This window comes from Felis catus, chromosome C2 (genome assembly GCF_018350175.1).
Source record: "Felis catus isolate Fca126 chromosome C2, F.catus_Fca126_mat1.0, whole genome shotgun sequence".
NCBI lineage: Eukaryota > Metazoa > Chordata > Mammalia > Carnivora > Felidae > Felis > Felis catus.
This window is the reverse complement of record NC_058376.1, coordinates 83867900-83880331: the sequence shown is the minus strand read 5'-3', so window position 1 is coordinate 83880331 and position 12432 is coordinate 83867900. Positions and strand designations below refer to the sequence as shown.

At 40.4% G+C, this 12432-nt stretch overlaps 1 protein-coding gene across 2 annotated transcripts in view; it reads right to left on the bottom strand.

Moving 5' to 3' along the window:
- The window catches only part of MCF2L2 (MCF.2 cell line derived transforming sequence-like 2), a 270244-nt gene that overhangs the window by 47138 nt on the left and 210674 nt on the right, over nucleotides 1–12432 (bottom strand). For both annotated transcript variants that reach the window (XM_045037208.1, XM_023260362.2), the window contains 4 exons: nucleotides 7676–7791; nucleotides 6452–6521; nucleotides 1730–1822; nucleotides 640–732 (listed from right to left, as the gene is read on the bottom strand). In XM_045037208.1, the coding sequence (XP_044893143.1) occupies nucleotides 640–732; nucleotides 1730–1822; nucleotides 6452–6521; nucleotides 7676–7791 (372 nt within the window). The remainder of the gene's footprint in view (nucleotides 1–639; nucleotides 733–1729; nucleotides 1823–6451; nucleotides 6522–7675; nucleotides 7792–12432) is intronic.

The following is a 12432-nucleotide window of genomic DNA, read 5'->3' as shown; positions in this document are numbered from 1 at the left end:
GAGTCCTCTCCTGCAGGTGTGCTGATGTCAGAGAAAGAACCACCTAGCTGTTCAGCAGAGCAGAATTCATTCTGTTATGTTGCTCTTGAGAAAGATCTCTTAATCTAGGGGTGGAGGTGGATGTTGCAAAAGGAGAAAAGACTCCGGTTTTGCCTTCTCCCTTCCATTGCTTTAATGTACATAAAATTGTGACTTTGAGGAAAATCACATCTCTTTTCTGAAGCTCCTTGCCTTATCTGTAAAATGGAGCCGACGATATCTTACCTGCCGATGTCTTACATGAGAATAGAGGCTCTGGCTGCCTCCCCACCCTCTCAGCTGCCAGCAGTGTGGAGGGACTCCTTTCACCCTTTGCTCCCAAGAACCTCTCCAGCCCCAAACCAGCCTCCTTAGAGATTCATGCCTTGGGCTGCATGTCGGATTAGCCAGGCTTCCAGGTCCCTTTCAACTCTCTGATTCTTTGGTCTTACTCCTCACTGAGGTGTGCTGCTTTAGGCTTGGAGGACAGAAAAAGCCTGGAGGATAGACGTATCTTCACATTGGGAAGATACAGTCATAGCTCTACATGTCTAAGGAAAAGAGCACCACAGCACGTGCATGTTTTCCCAGCACAGGAAAGCACTGTCTCATTGACTTTACCTTTAACAGCATCTGGTATTTTAGAAGCCTCTGGCTTGGTCCTCTAAGATACTTAAAAAGAGGGATATTGTGGTCCAATTGGCGCTGGCACACCTTTAAAAGCCAAACAGAAACAATGTGAAACAAAACAAACAACACCCAGAGAGAACAAAGCGGCAACATTTGAAAACAAGAAACGAAGCAGGCTCCTTGTGGAAAAGAGGTGCACCCGTGTTGACCAGCTTTGTAAAGCTGTTGAGTTGTTGGATCCCTCAGGAACAGTATGTAAAATGAGAGAAAGGGAAAAGAGGATGGCTTGGTTAGTAATTGTATATGCAACTAGGGAAGCAGGACCATTTATTTCTTTTAGGAAGCAAGTCTGGTAGAACGCAGTGGGGCACTTCAAATCCTGAAAAAGATGCAGCCTGGGTTTGAGTTGGGGGTGATGTTGTCTATTCAGCTCATTTTGAGTCTGGAAGACTTGATGACTTATGTGATGACTGATGAATATCATTCCAGGGAGCCCATTTAAAATTCCCCATCCTAATTTGAGAAACCTACCAGAAGACCATGGGGGGAGGGAAAGGGAAAAAATAGTTTCAGAGAGGAGGCAAACCATAAGAGACTCTGAAATACAGAGAACAAACTGAGGGTTGATGGGAGGGCCGGCGGAGAGGGGAAATGGGTGATGGGCATTGAGGAGGGCCCTTGGGATGAGCACTGGGTGTTGTATGTAAGCGATGAATCACGGGAATCTACTTCTGAAACCAAGAGCACAGTATATACACTGTATGTTAGCTAACCTGACAGTAAATGATATTTATGAATGAATGAATGAATGAATGAATAAATAAATTCCCCATCCTACAAGAGGGCTCTGGTTGGCTCACCAGGCTACAGCTGCTCCTCACAGGCCTGTCCCATAGAGACCCAAGGCAGCATCAAAACTTCCAACACAGAATTTCAAAACAGGAGAGACTTTTAATAAATATAAATTCAAATGCCAAATTCCCCTGCCTTGTTCATACTTCTGATTTCTTTAAAGACTTGGCGCATGCAAACATTGCTCAGGGAAAGCAATTTGTGGGAGACTTTGTGGTCTCAACATTACCCCAAAGAAGGCGCAGTCTTGACATTCTTGCCAGATTGCCCTAGCTCGGGGCAGATTCTTATGGTATTTAAAATACATTTGAAGATCTTCTTTCTGGAAGAGGAAAAGCATTGGAAAAAATTAATCAGGTGGCATTTTTCAGGAAGAGAATAGGATGATACTGTTTATTCATTCGAATATTCAACAAGCCTGAGTATTTTCATGGTGTGAGGAACTGGGGGTGTGTGATAACCTTACGTTGGGGTGACTGTGTGATGGGAGGGCAAACAGAGGGCTCTAAACAGCCATAAGAACTAAGCACGGACATGAACAGGGTGCTGTGGGAGCAACTACAGGACTCTGGTAACTCAGTTAATTCATAAACCGGGATAGGTTTTTCATCTCCATCCTTCCTCCTCTGCTCTTTACCCAGGACATCACTGTTCCCCCAGAATAGCTCTGCAGTGAGGGACAAAACTGACAGAAAAGGTGCCAGTAGCTGATGGCCCCATCTTTCCCTCTCCCTGTCTTCCTATTATGATCATCATGAGCCAAACCTAGGAGGGAAAAAAAAAACCCAAGAGACAGCCAAAAGGTACAAACACCCCAAGAGGAAAACATGGCAGTTTGGACACAGCAACATAGATCTAAGTCCTTTGGGCAATTCTCAGAGGAGCAGGCTCTGCCTCCAACATCACCTTCCACCTATAGCACCAGACTCCAAGATGGGAAAAATTACACGACTATCCTAAGGCTAGAGACGAAAGATTCCAAGTGCTGTGTGGCCTACTTCTTTTTGCCTCAAAGGCCATGAGAGATGGGCACATACCTATCAACAGCCCACATAGAAAGGAGTCAGCTTGCCAGCTCCATCCACTCCATCAGTAGGACCTGGCCCAGAGCAGCTGCACTTGTCATAAAGCCTGTGCCACTCTGGTTGGAGAAGCCCATGTAGCTGCATCCTCATGGACTTCTGTGTCCCTATGCTTCTCAGGCCAACTCTTGATGTCCCTCATGTGGACACAGGTTATTTCTTCCCTCACAGCTTTAGCTAGGTCTATTCTTCTTCTCCTTCTCCTTCTCCTTCTCCTTCTCCTTCTCCTTCTCTGTCTCCTTCTTCTTCTAAAGTTTATTTATATATTTTGATAGAGAGACAGAGAGTGAGTGGGGAAGGGGCAGACAGAGAGAGGGAGAGAGAGAAAGAATCCCAAGCAGGCTCTGCACTGTCAGTGCAGAGCTCGATGTGGGGCTCGAACTCACCAACTGTGAGATCATGACCTGAATGAACTGAAACCAAGAGTCAGACAGATGTTCAAATGACTGAGCCACCCAGGCACCCCAAGGTCTATTCTACTTCCAAACACACTGCTGTAGTGAATGCTTTCTGTTTCTGTAGTTCTCCTCTCCTGATGGATTGTAAGTGGTCATTTCACTTCACTCCAAGAACTTCAGCAACTCTGTCTTTTGCTACTCTCTCCAGGAAAAACTACATGCGTGTGTGTATGGAAGGGAGATGACCCTTGAGGAAATGTTGTTCAGACAGGTTAAGGAACTAAAATAATAACTCCAAGCTTAACAATATGTTCATTATTTATTCACTTGAGAACTATCTACCGAGTGCCATTGATAAGCCAGGCACGGCTTCCAGAGCAGAGCAACCTACACATGGGGAACATTCGTGCCATACCAAAAGTCAGGCTTATAAAATATTACAAACTGATAAAGGCATCTCACCCACATTGGGTCCGTCAGAGCACAAAACACTGGCCTTTAGCACCTAAAACAATTCAAGGTTTCACTGCTTTCAACACTAACCACAAAAGGATTCTTTTTTAAAAATTTTTTTAAGGTTTATTTATTTTTGAGAGAGAGAGAGAGAGAGAGAGAGAGAGAGAGAGCAGAGAAGGGGCAGAAAGAGAGGGAGACACAGAACCCAAAGTAGGCTCCAGGCTCTGAGCTGTCAGCACAGAGCCCAACGATGGGCTCAAACCCACAGACTGCGAGATCATGACCTGAGCCAAAGTTGGAGGCTTAACTGACTGAGCCACCCAGGTGCCCCAACTACTAGAGGATTCTTAAAAGCTGGAGGAGATTTTGGAGGTCCAGCCCCCCACTCAGTAAAACAACCTCCACAGTCAGCCACCTTTCCCCAAACTTTCCCAGTAACAGAGGCAGATGGTTCTCCTGATGGATGCTGAGCAGAAACCTGTGTTCCTATGCCTATGTACTATGTCTGCACTTTGAGCAATGCAGAACATTATAAGCCTTCAAACACCAAAACACAACTGTTGACCTAAATTTGCTCTTCAATCCAAAATTCCTTAAAGAAAGGATATACACTAACCAGCAGCATAAGAAAGTGCCTGATTACCCTCACCTTTTTGTAGAATAAATCAGGAGGCTAAAAAAAAATTGCTACCAAAAATTCATATTCACACATGATTGTTTATGCATTAGGACAGAGCCTCTGGTGGTGGAGTGTCCAGATTAAGTTCTTGGCTTTGTCACTTACAAACCAAATGGCCCAAGTTCAGTGCCTTAACCTTCCTATACTTCAGTTTTCTCATGTATTAAATGGGTTTATGACAATAGTCAACTATGATTGCTGTGAGATTAAATGAGATGATGTATTAAAACTTCTCAGCAAATGCCCAATATAACATACAGAATACCCAATAAATGGTAGCTATTGACAAAGCACTTTGTACTTTGTAGAACCCTTCTGCATACACTATTTTATTAGATCTCCACAACAACTTTACATATTGGTATGATTAAGCTTATTGTATGGAGAAGGAAAGTGAGACTCCAAGGGTTGAAGTGATTTAATGTGAGGTCATGCAGATAGCAAGTGGCTCAACTTAGACAAGAAGTTACATTCCTGACTCCCACCTCAGTGCTCTTTCAGCCATGTCTGAAAGCACGCTCTTTTGTGCCATGTCAGATCTCAGAGCAAATGGAACTCAAGTAAACTACTGACAAATGTTATTCTACATAGAGCTTGGCCTCTGGGGCAGGATCTTCCTGGATTCTGCAAGCTATAGAGTCTGATTAAAACACTTGGACAGAGCAATATTTCAAAACTCATCTCCACAGAATTCTGCAAATGCTACTAAGAAAAGGTCAACTGTTGTGGTACATAATGGTTGAGGGGCCCATCTTATTAGCTAACAAGTACATAGCAGTAGCCAATTCCCTCAAGGAGCCTCAAAGAATAGGTGGTCATGGTTTTTAATTACTCCATTTGTCCCAGACTAATAACTTTGTGCTTGGGAAGAATTTATTACCTATATTCTGTCTCCAACATCATAAATCATTAGGATTATATGCAGCATTTAAATGCAGGTCTGGATGGAATAATTTCTGAGGTTTCTCCCAAAATGGAGGACTATAGAAGGCTTTGCAAAACTTTAGGTGAGGAATTCTTCTAGGAAAAGATGTTTTGTCAGCAATTCCCTGACCATTTCATTATACTTGGACAGTTTTTAAAATAATATCCACTTTCTCCCCACAGGGTTCTGGCCTTTTCTCATCCAACAATTTAAACAAGTCTTTGCAATAATGACATAAGCAATTATAAAATATTTCTAAACTATGAAACTAGATTTCACATTGGTGGTTTGATGAATACAAAATTGCAAAAAAGTATAAAACACTAATAATGCTATAAAAGTAACTCAAAAAGGAAATTAATCAGATTGAATACAAAATCATTTTTAGTGTATCTTGAATTCTGGCACTTGATGAAAAGCCTATGATGAGGCTGTGGTGGAAAGCTGATACCGGGCCAAGAAAGGTCCTTCTAAGCCATTAGGAATGCTGAAGGTTGAAGGCTCTGCCTCTCCATTATGTCAAAGGCCTTGAAACCTGGGGATTTTTATTTTCTTGCTGTCAGTTTATCACAAGTACTGCTCTTAGACTTATCAGCTATAATTTGGATTGTTTAAACATTTTTAAGCTGTTTGAGCTGTTGTGTCAGGCTCACACAAAGAAAAAGAAGGAAGGGAATGAAAAGAAGGGCTGGTTGAGAGAGAGAGAAGAAATGGGAGACTTTGAGAGTTCAGGGCGTGAGGATCATCTGCATAGTCCTCCCAAGGGAAGAAAGTACTTGGCGGGGAGTGGTACTGGGCAATACATTTCTCTGTGACAGCTTACAGAGTACCACTGGACCAAACAGCCTATTCACTGCCCAAAGGAAGGGTGCAGAGAGGGCAAAAGGGAAGAGGTGTGGCAGCAGGGAAGGGGAAATAATCAGAAGTATGGTGTTGTAGGACAGGAAATCATAAACTGGGTGCTAAGTATATCCTCTATGTTGTGTAAATAAATAAACCAACAAATAAATAAATAAAATGGAAGAAAATACATTTTTCGAGACTTTTAGTTTAGCATCAGTACTTCTCTTGAGAGTGTTAATACAACTTTAGTGAGGAATTTAAACCTGCTGTGTGATTCTTGTTTGAAAACAGCTCAGTCATTCAGAGCAGGATCATCTGCTTTGGAGGGGGTGGGGGGGGGCAGTCTTCCGTGTCACCAGGCTTTACAGGAGGCCAAGCTTGTAAGTTGCTCCCACCTGTCATATGAGCTTAGTCAAACTGGACTCATCCGACTCCTGCTTTGCACTCAAAAGGCATGTGTAACTCTTTAGACCATTGATATTTCCATTTGCCCTTGCCTCATACACAGAAAATTAAGGGTTAACTTTAATCACATGGTTGTTTCGACTTACTGGGAGCACAGACTTACTCTCTTGAGAAAGCAACGTGCCAGAAGTGCAGGGTTTTCGGTGCACTTTTCCAATTCTTTTAGAAAAGTCCTAGGGAAAGAAAAGTATAATAATGTTTTAATTTTTTTACATGTATCAGGTTAAAACTTTTTAAAAGTAAAATCATATAAGGTTTTAAGAGGTCTTTAGAAAAATGCTGTTTTCCAGGCTTTGTTGCTCTTGACTCATTTTCAACACACCGATTTGGGAGAAAAAACATTCTGTGACATTACTAGGATTCCTTGAAACTACCTACAGCTGTCCTGATCATTCTAAGCACTAGCTATAGATAGACAAGATGCAATGATGCTCCCTGCTATATGATAATAACATTAATAAGAACTTCTGCTGTTGCCGCTGCTATTGTTAATATCACTGAGAGCTTCAAGTAAGTCAGGCATAAGCTAAGTACTTCATAAACAATATCTCATTTAATCATCCACCAAATCTTGCAAAGTAGGGTTTCATAAATCTGAAACCTGAGTTACATAGAGGTTGAATAATTTTCCAGAGAAGGTAGCAGAAACGGGATTTCCATTTCACTTTTGTGTCTGACCAATGGACAGGAGACGTGTTTGAGAAGCAACTGTGGTTCAATTCACCAAGCAGTCTTTTCCTTTTCCATCAATTACATGTGTGATTTGGGGTTACTATATTGAGTAAACGAGCTACAGTATCATCTGTGAAATGAAAGGCTGGGAAGATGATTTCTAAAGTCCCTTCCTCCTCTAATTCTCTAAAACTCAACACCCAACCAGCCCTGGGCTACAAGGACAACTTGTTTAACCAGTTAGCATTTTCCAACACCCTAGCTCCCAGCACTACCCTATGGCAGTACGTATGTGGATGTGTGTCTTGCTCATCTTTGTATTCCCAATGCTGAACACAGTGCCTGACATAGTACAGGTCCACAATAAAATGCTGATGCATGAATAGATAAATAAGCAAAGGAACATACAAAAAATATTACCTTAATGCCTGACACCTGGTACATGCTCCATTGGTGCCTTTCCCCTTCTCCCTCAGAGATCTGTGGCACTTCTTCCCTCCCTCTCATCCCATCCCATCCCAACCAAATCCACGGACTCTGAACTACTTGCTTAAGCCTAGCAATGTCTAAGCACGTTCATCTCCAAATTCCATCAGTCTGATTTCCATTGTTCTTCTACTTTCCATTTTTCCTGATAATATAAATTATTATATACCTGTTGTGAAATTCATAAAGTTCTCTAATATTCCCAAAGAGAAGCTCCTTGTTATTCTGAAGAACATCTGGAATCAGATGCTTCAGCCAAATAAAATCCATTGGAGTGATATATCCCTGCAGAGGTGGAAACAAGGTAGGTTTTACAGGTAGGAACATATGAGAGATGATCTGAATTAGCTACTCCAGGGACCAAAACCCTAATAATTAGGAAATATGGTGTTTAGAAAAATGCTGTTTTCCAGGCTTTGTTGCTCTTGACTCATCTTGATTGACAGTTATCTCCTGAAACCCATTCCATCAAATGCTTTCTTTTGATATTATGTCCTTCGTGTGTCCATCTTCAGAAGATGGTTAAATGGCAATGATAATAAAACGGCAATTTATAGAAAGAAAAAAATGTATTTTTAAAATGTTTATGTTATACAAGTCAAGTGTGAAAGCCAAAGACTTACCCATCATTTTACAACCAAACACAATTACTATTGTTTTATTATATTTCCTTCATAACTTTTTAAAAGCTTATTTTATATGGTTGTAGTCACAGTAATCACATGTAATTCATATTCTGTTTTTCCACATGCATTTTGGGCTAAGCTTGTAAAATTCTACATATATTGTTTTTACTTTTATAAGCATTTTTCAATGTTGCGATATTTATTCAAAATTATTATTTTTTAAAATATAATTTATTGTCAAATCAGTTTCCATGCAACACCCAGTGCTCATCCCAACAAGTGCCCTCTTCAATGCCCATCGCCCACTTTCCCCTTTCCCCCACCCCCCATCCACCCTCAGTTTATTCTCTGTACTCAAGAGTCTCTAATGGTTTGCCTCCCTCTATCTCTGTGAGTTTTTCCTCCCTTCTGCTCCCCAAGGTCTTCTGTTAAGCTTCTCAAGATCCACATGAGTGAAAACATATGGTACCTGTCTTTCTCTGGCTGACTTATTTCACTTAGCATAATACCCTCCAGTTCCATCTACGTTGCTGCAAATGGCCAGATTACATTCTTTCTCATTGTCAAGTAGTATTCCATTGTATATACAAATCACATCTTTATCCATTCATCAGTAAATGGACATTTAGGCTCTTTCCACAATTTGGCTACTGTTGAAAGTGCTGCTATAAACATTGGGGTACAAGTGCCCCTATGCATCAGCACTCCTGTATCCCTTGGGTAAATTCCTACCAGTGCTATTGCTGGGTCATAGGGCAGTTCTATTTTTAATTTTTTGAGGAAGCTCCACACTGTTTTCCAGAGTGACTGCACTAGTTTGCATTCCCACCAACAGTGCAAGAGGGTTCCCATTTCTCCACATCCTCGCCAGCATCTATAGTCTTGTGATTTGTTAATTTTAGCCACTCTGACTGGTGTGAGGTGGTATCTCAGTGTGGTTTTGATTTGTATTTCCCTGATGATGAGTGTCATTGAGCATCTTTTCATGTGTCTGTTGGCCATCTGGATGTCTTCTTTGGAAAACTGTCGCTTCATGTCTTCTGCCCATTTCTTCACTGTATTATTTGTTTTTCTGGGTGTTTTGTTTGGTAAGTTCTTTATAGATTTTGGATACTAACCCTTTATCTGATATGTCATTTACAAATATCTTTTTCCATTCCACCAGTTGCCTTTTAGTTTTGTTGTTTGCAGTGCAGAAGCTTTTTATCTTGATGAGATCCCAATAGTTCACTTTTGCTTTTAATTACATTGCCTTTGGACAGATGGGGCGCCTGGGTGGCGCAGTCGGTTAAGCGTCCGACTTCAGCCAGGTCACGATCTCACGGTCCAGGAGTTCGAGCCCCGTGTCAGGCTCTGGGCTGATGGCTCAGAGCCTGGAGCCTGTTTCCGATTCTGTGTCTCCCTCTCTCTCTGCCCCTCCCCTGTTCATGCTCTGTCTCTCTCTGTCCCAAAAATAAATAAACGTTGATAATTACATTGCCTTTGGAGACGTGTTGAGCAAGAAATTGCTGTGGCGTAGGTCAAACAGGAACTTTTTCCTGTTTTCTCCTCTAGAGCTTTGATGGTTTCCTGTCTCACATTCAGGTCTTTCATCCATTTTGGGTTTATTTTTGTGTATGGTGTAGCAAAGGGATCTAGTTTCATTCTTCTGCACGTTGCTTTCCCGTTCTCCCAGCACCATTTGCTAAAGAGACTGTCTTTTTTCCATTGGATACTATTTCTAGCTTTGTCAAAGATTAGTTGGCCATACATTTGTGGGTCCAATTCTGGGTCGTCTATTCTATTTCATTGGTCTATGTGTCTGTTTTGGGGCCAATACCATACTGTTTTGATGATTACACCTTTGTAGTAGAGGCTAAAGTGTGGGATTGTGATGCCTCCCACTTTGGTTTTCTTTTTCAACATTACTTTGGTTATTCTGGGTCTTTTGTGGTTCCTTACAAATTTTAGGATTGTTTGTTCTAGCTTTGAGACGAATGCTAGTGCAATTTTAATTGGGATTGCATTGAATGTGTAGATTGTTTTGGGTAGTATTGACATTTTAACAATATTTATTCTTCCAATCCATGAGCATAGAATGTTTTTCCATTTCTTTGTATCTTCCTCAATTTCTTTCATAAGTGTTCTATAGTTTTCAGCATACAGATCTTTTACATCTTTGGTTAGGTTTATTCCTAGGTATTTTATGATTCTTGGTGCAATTGTGAATGGGATCAGTTTCTTTAGTTGTCTTTCTGTTGCTTCATTATTAGTGTATAAGAATGCAACTGATTTCTGTACATTAAATTTGTATCCTGTGACTTTGCTGAATTCATGTATCAGTTCTAGCAGACTTTTGGTGGAGTCTATTGGATTTTCCATATAATATCATGTCATCTGCAAAAAGTGAAAGCTTGACTTCATCTTTGCCAATTTTGACGCTTTTGATTTCCTTTTGTTGTCTGATTGCTGATGCTAGAACTTCCAACACTATGTTAAACAACAGCAGTGAGAGTGGACATCCCTGTCGTGTTCCTGATCTCAGGGGGAAAGCTCTCAGTTTTTCCCCATTGAGGATGATATTATCTGTGGGCTTTTCATAAATGGCTTTTATGATGTTTAAGTATGTTCCTTCTAGCCCGACTTTCTTAAGGGTTTTTATTAAGAAAGGATGCTGTATTTTGTCAAATGCTTTTTCTGCATCTATTGACAAGATCATTTGGTTCTTAGCCTTCCTTTTATTGATGTGATGTATCACATTGATTGATTTGTGACTATTGAACAAGTCCTGCAGCCCAGGAATGAATCCCACTTGATCGTGGTGAATAATTCTTTTTATGCTGTTGACTTCAATTTGCTAGTATCTTGTTGAGAATTTTTGCATTCATAGTCATCAGGGATTTGGCCTGTAGTTCTCTTTTTTGCCTGGGTGTCTGTCTGGTTTGGGAATCAAAGTAATGCTGGCTTCATAGAATGAGTCTGGAAGTTTTCCTTCCATTTCTATTTTTTGGAACAGCTTGAGAAGGATCGGTATTAACTCTGTTTTAAATGTCTGGTAGAATTCCCCAGGGAAGCCATCTGGTCCAGGACTCTCATTTGTTGGGAGATTTTTGATAACTGATTCAATTTCTACACTAGTTATGGGTCTGTTCAAATTTCCTATCTCTTCCCATTTGAGTTTTGGTAGTGTGTGGATGTCTAGGAATTTGTCCATTTCTTCCAGGTTGTCCAATTTGCTGGCATATAATTTTTCATAGTATTCCCTGCTAATTGCTTGTATTTCTGAGTGATTGGTTGTGATAAATCCATTTTCATTCGTGATTGTCTCTATTTGGGTCCTGTCTCTTTTCTTTTTGAGAAGCCTGACTAGAAGTTTATCAATTTTGTTTATTTTTTCAAAAAAACAACTCTTAGTTTCATTGATCTGTTCTACTTTTTTTTTTTTTTTTTGGATTCTATATTGTTTATTTCTGCTCTGATCTTTATTATTTCTCTTCTTCTGCTGGGCTTGGGGTGTCTTTGCTGTTCTGCTTCTAGTTCCTTTATGTGTGCTGTTAGATTTCGTATTTGGGATTTTTCTTGTTTCTTGAGATAGGCCTGGATTGCAATGAATTTTACTCTTAGGACTGACTTTGCTGCATTCCAACGGGTTTGGATTGTGGTGTTTTCATTTTCCTTTGTTTCCATATATTTTTTAATATCTTCTCAAATTGTCTGGTTGACCCATTTGTTCTTAGTAGGCTTTTCTTTAACCTCCATGCTTCTGGAGGTTTTCCAGACTTTTTCCTGTGGTTGATTTCAAGTTTCATAGCAGTGTGATCTGAAAGTGTGTATGGTATGGCCTCAATTCTTTTATATTTATTGAGGGCTGTTTTGTGACTCAGTATGTGATCTATCTTGGAGAATGTTCCATGTGCACTCAAGAAGAAAGTAAATTCTGCTGCTTCAGGATTTACTGAAGCATAGTTCTAAATGTATCTGTCAAGTCCATCTGGTCCAGTGTATCATTCAGGGCCACAGTTTCTTTAATGACTTTGTGTCTAGATGATCTGTCCATTGTTGTAAGTGGAGTATTAAAGTCCCCTGTAATTACCACATTCTTACCAATAAGACTGCTTATGTTTGAGATTAATTGTTTTATATATTTAGGTGTTCTGAATTCGGTGCATAAACATTCATAATTGTTAGCTCTTCCTGATGGATAGACTCTGTAATTATTATATAATGCCCTTCTTCATCTCTTGTTACAACCTTTAATTTAAAGTCTAGTTTGTCTGAATTAAGTATGGCTACTCCAGCTTTCTTTTGACTTCCAGTAGCA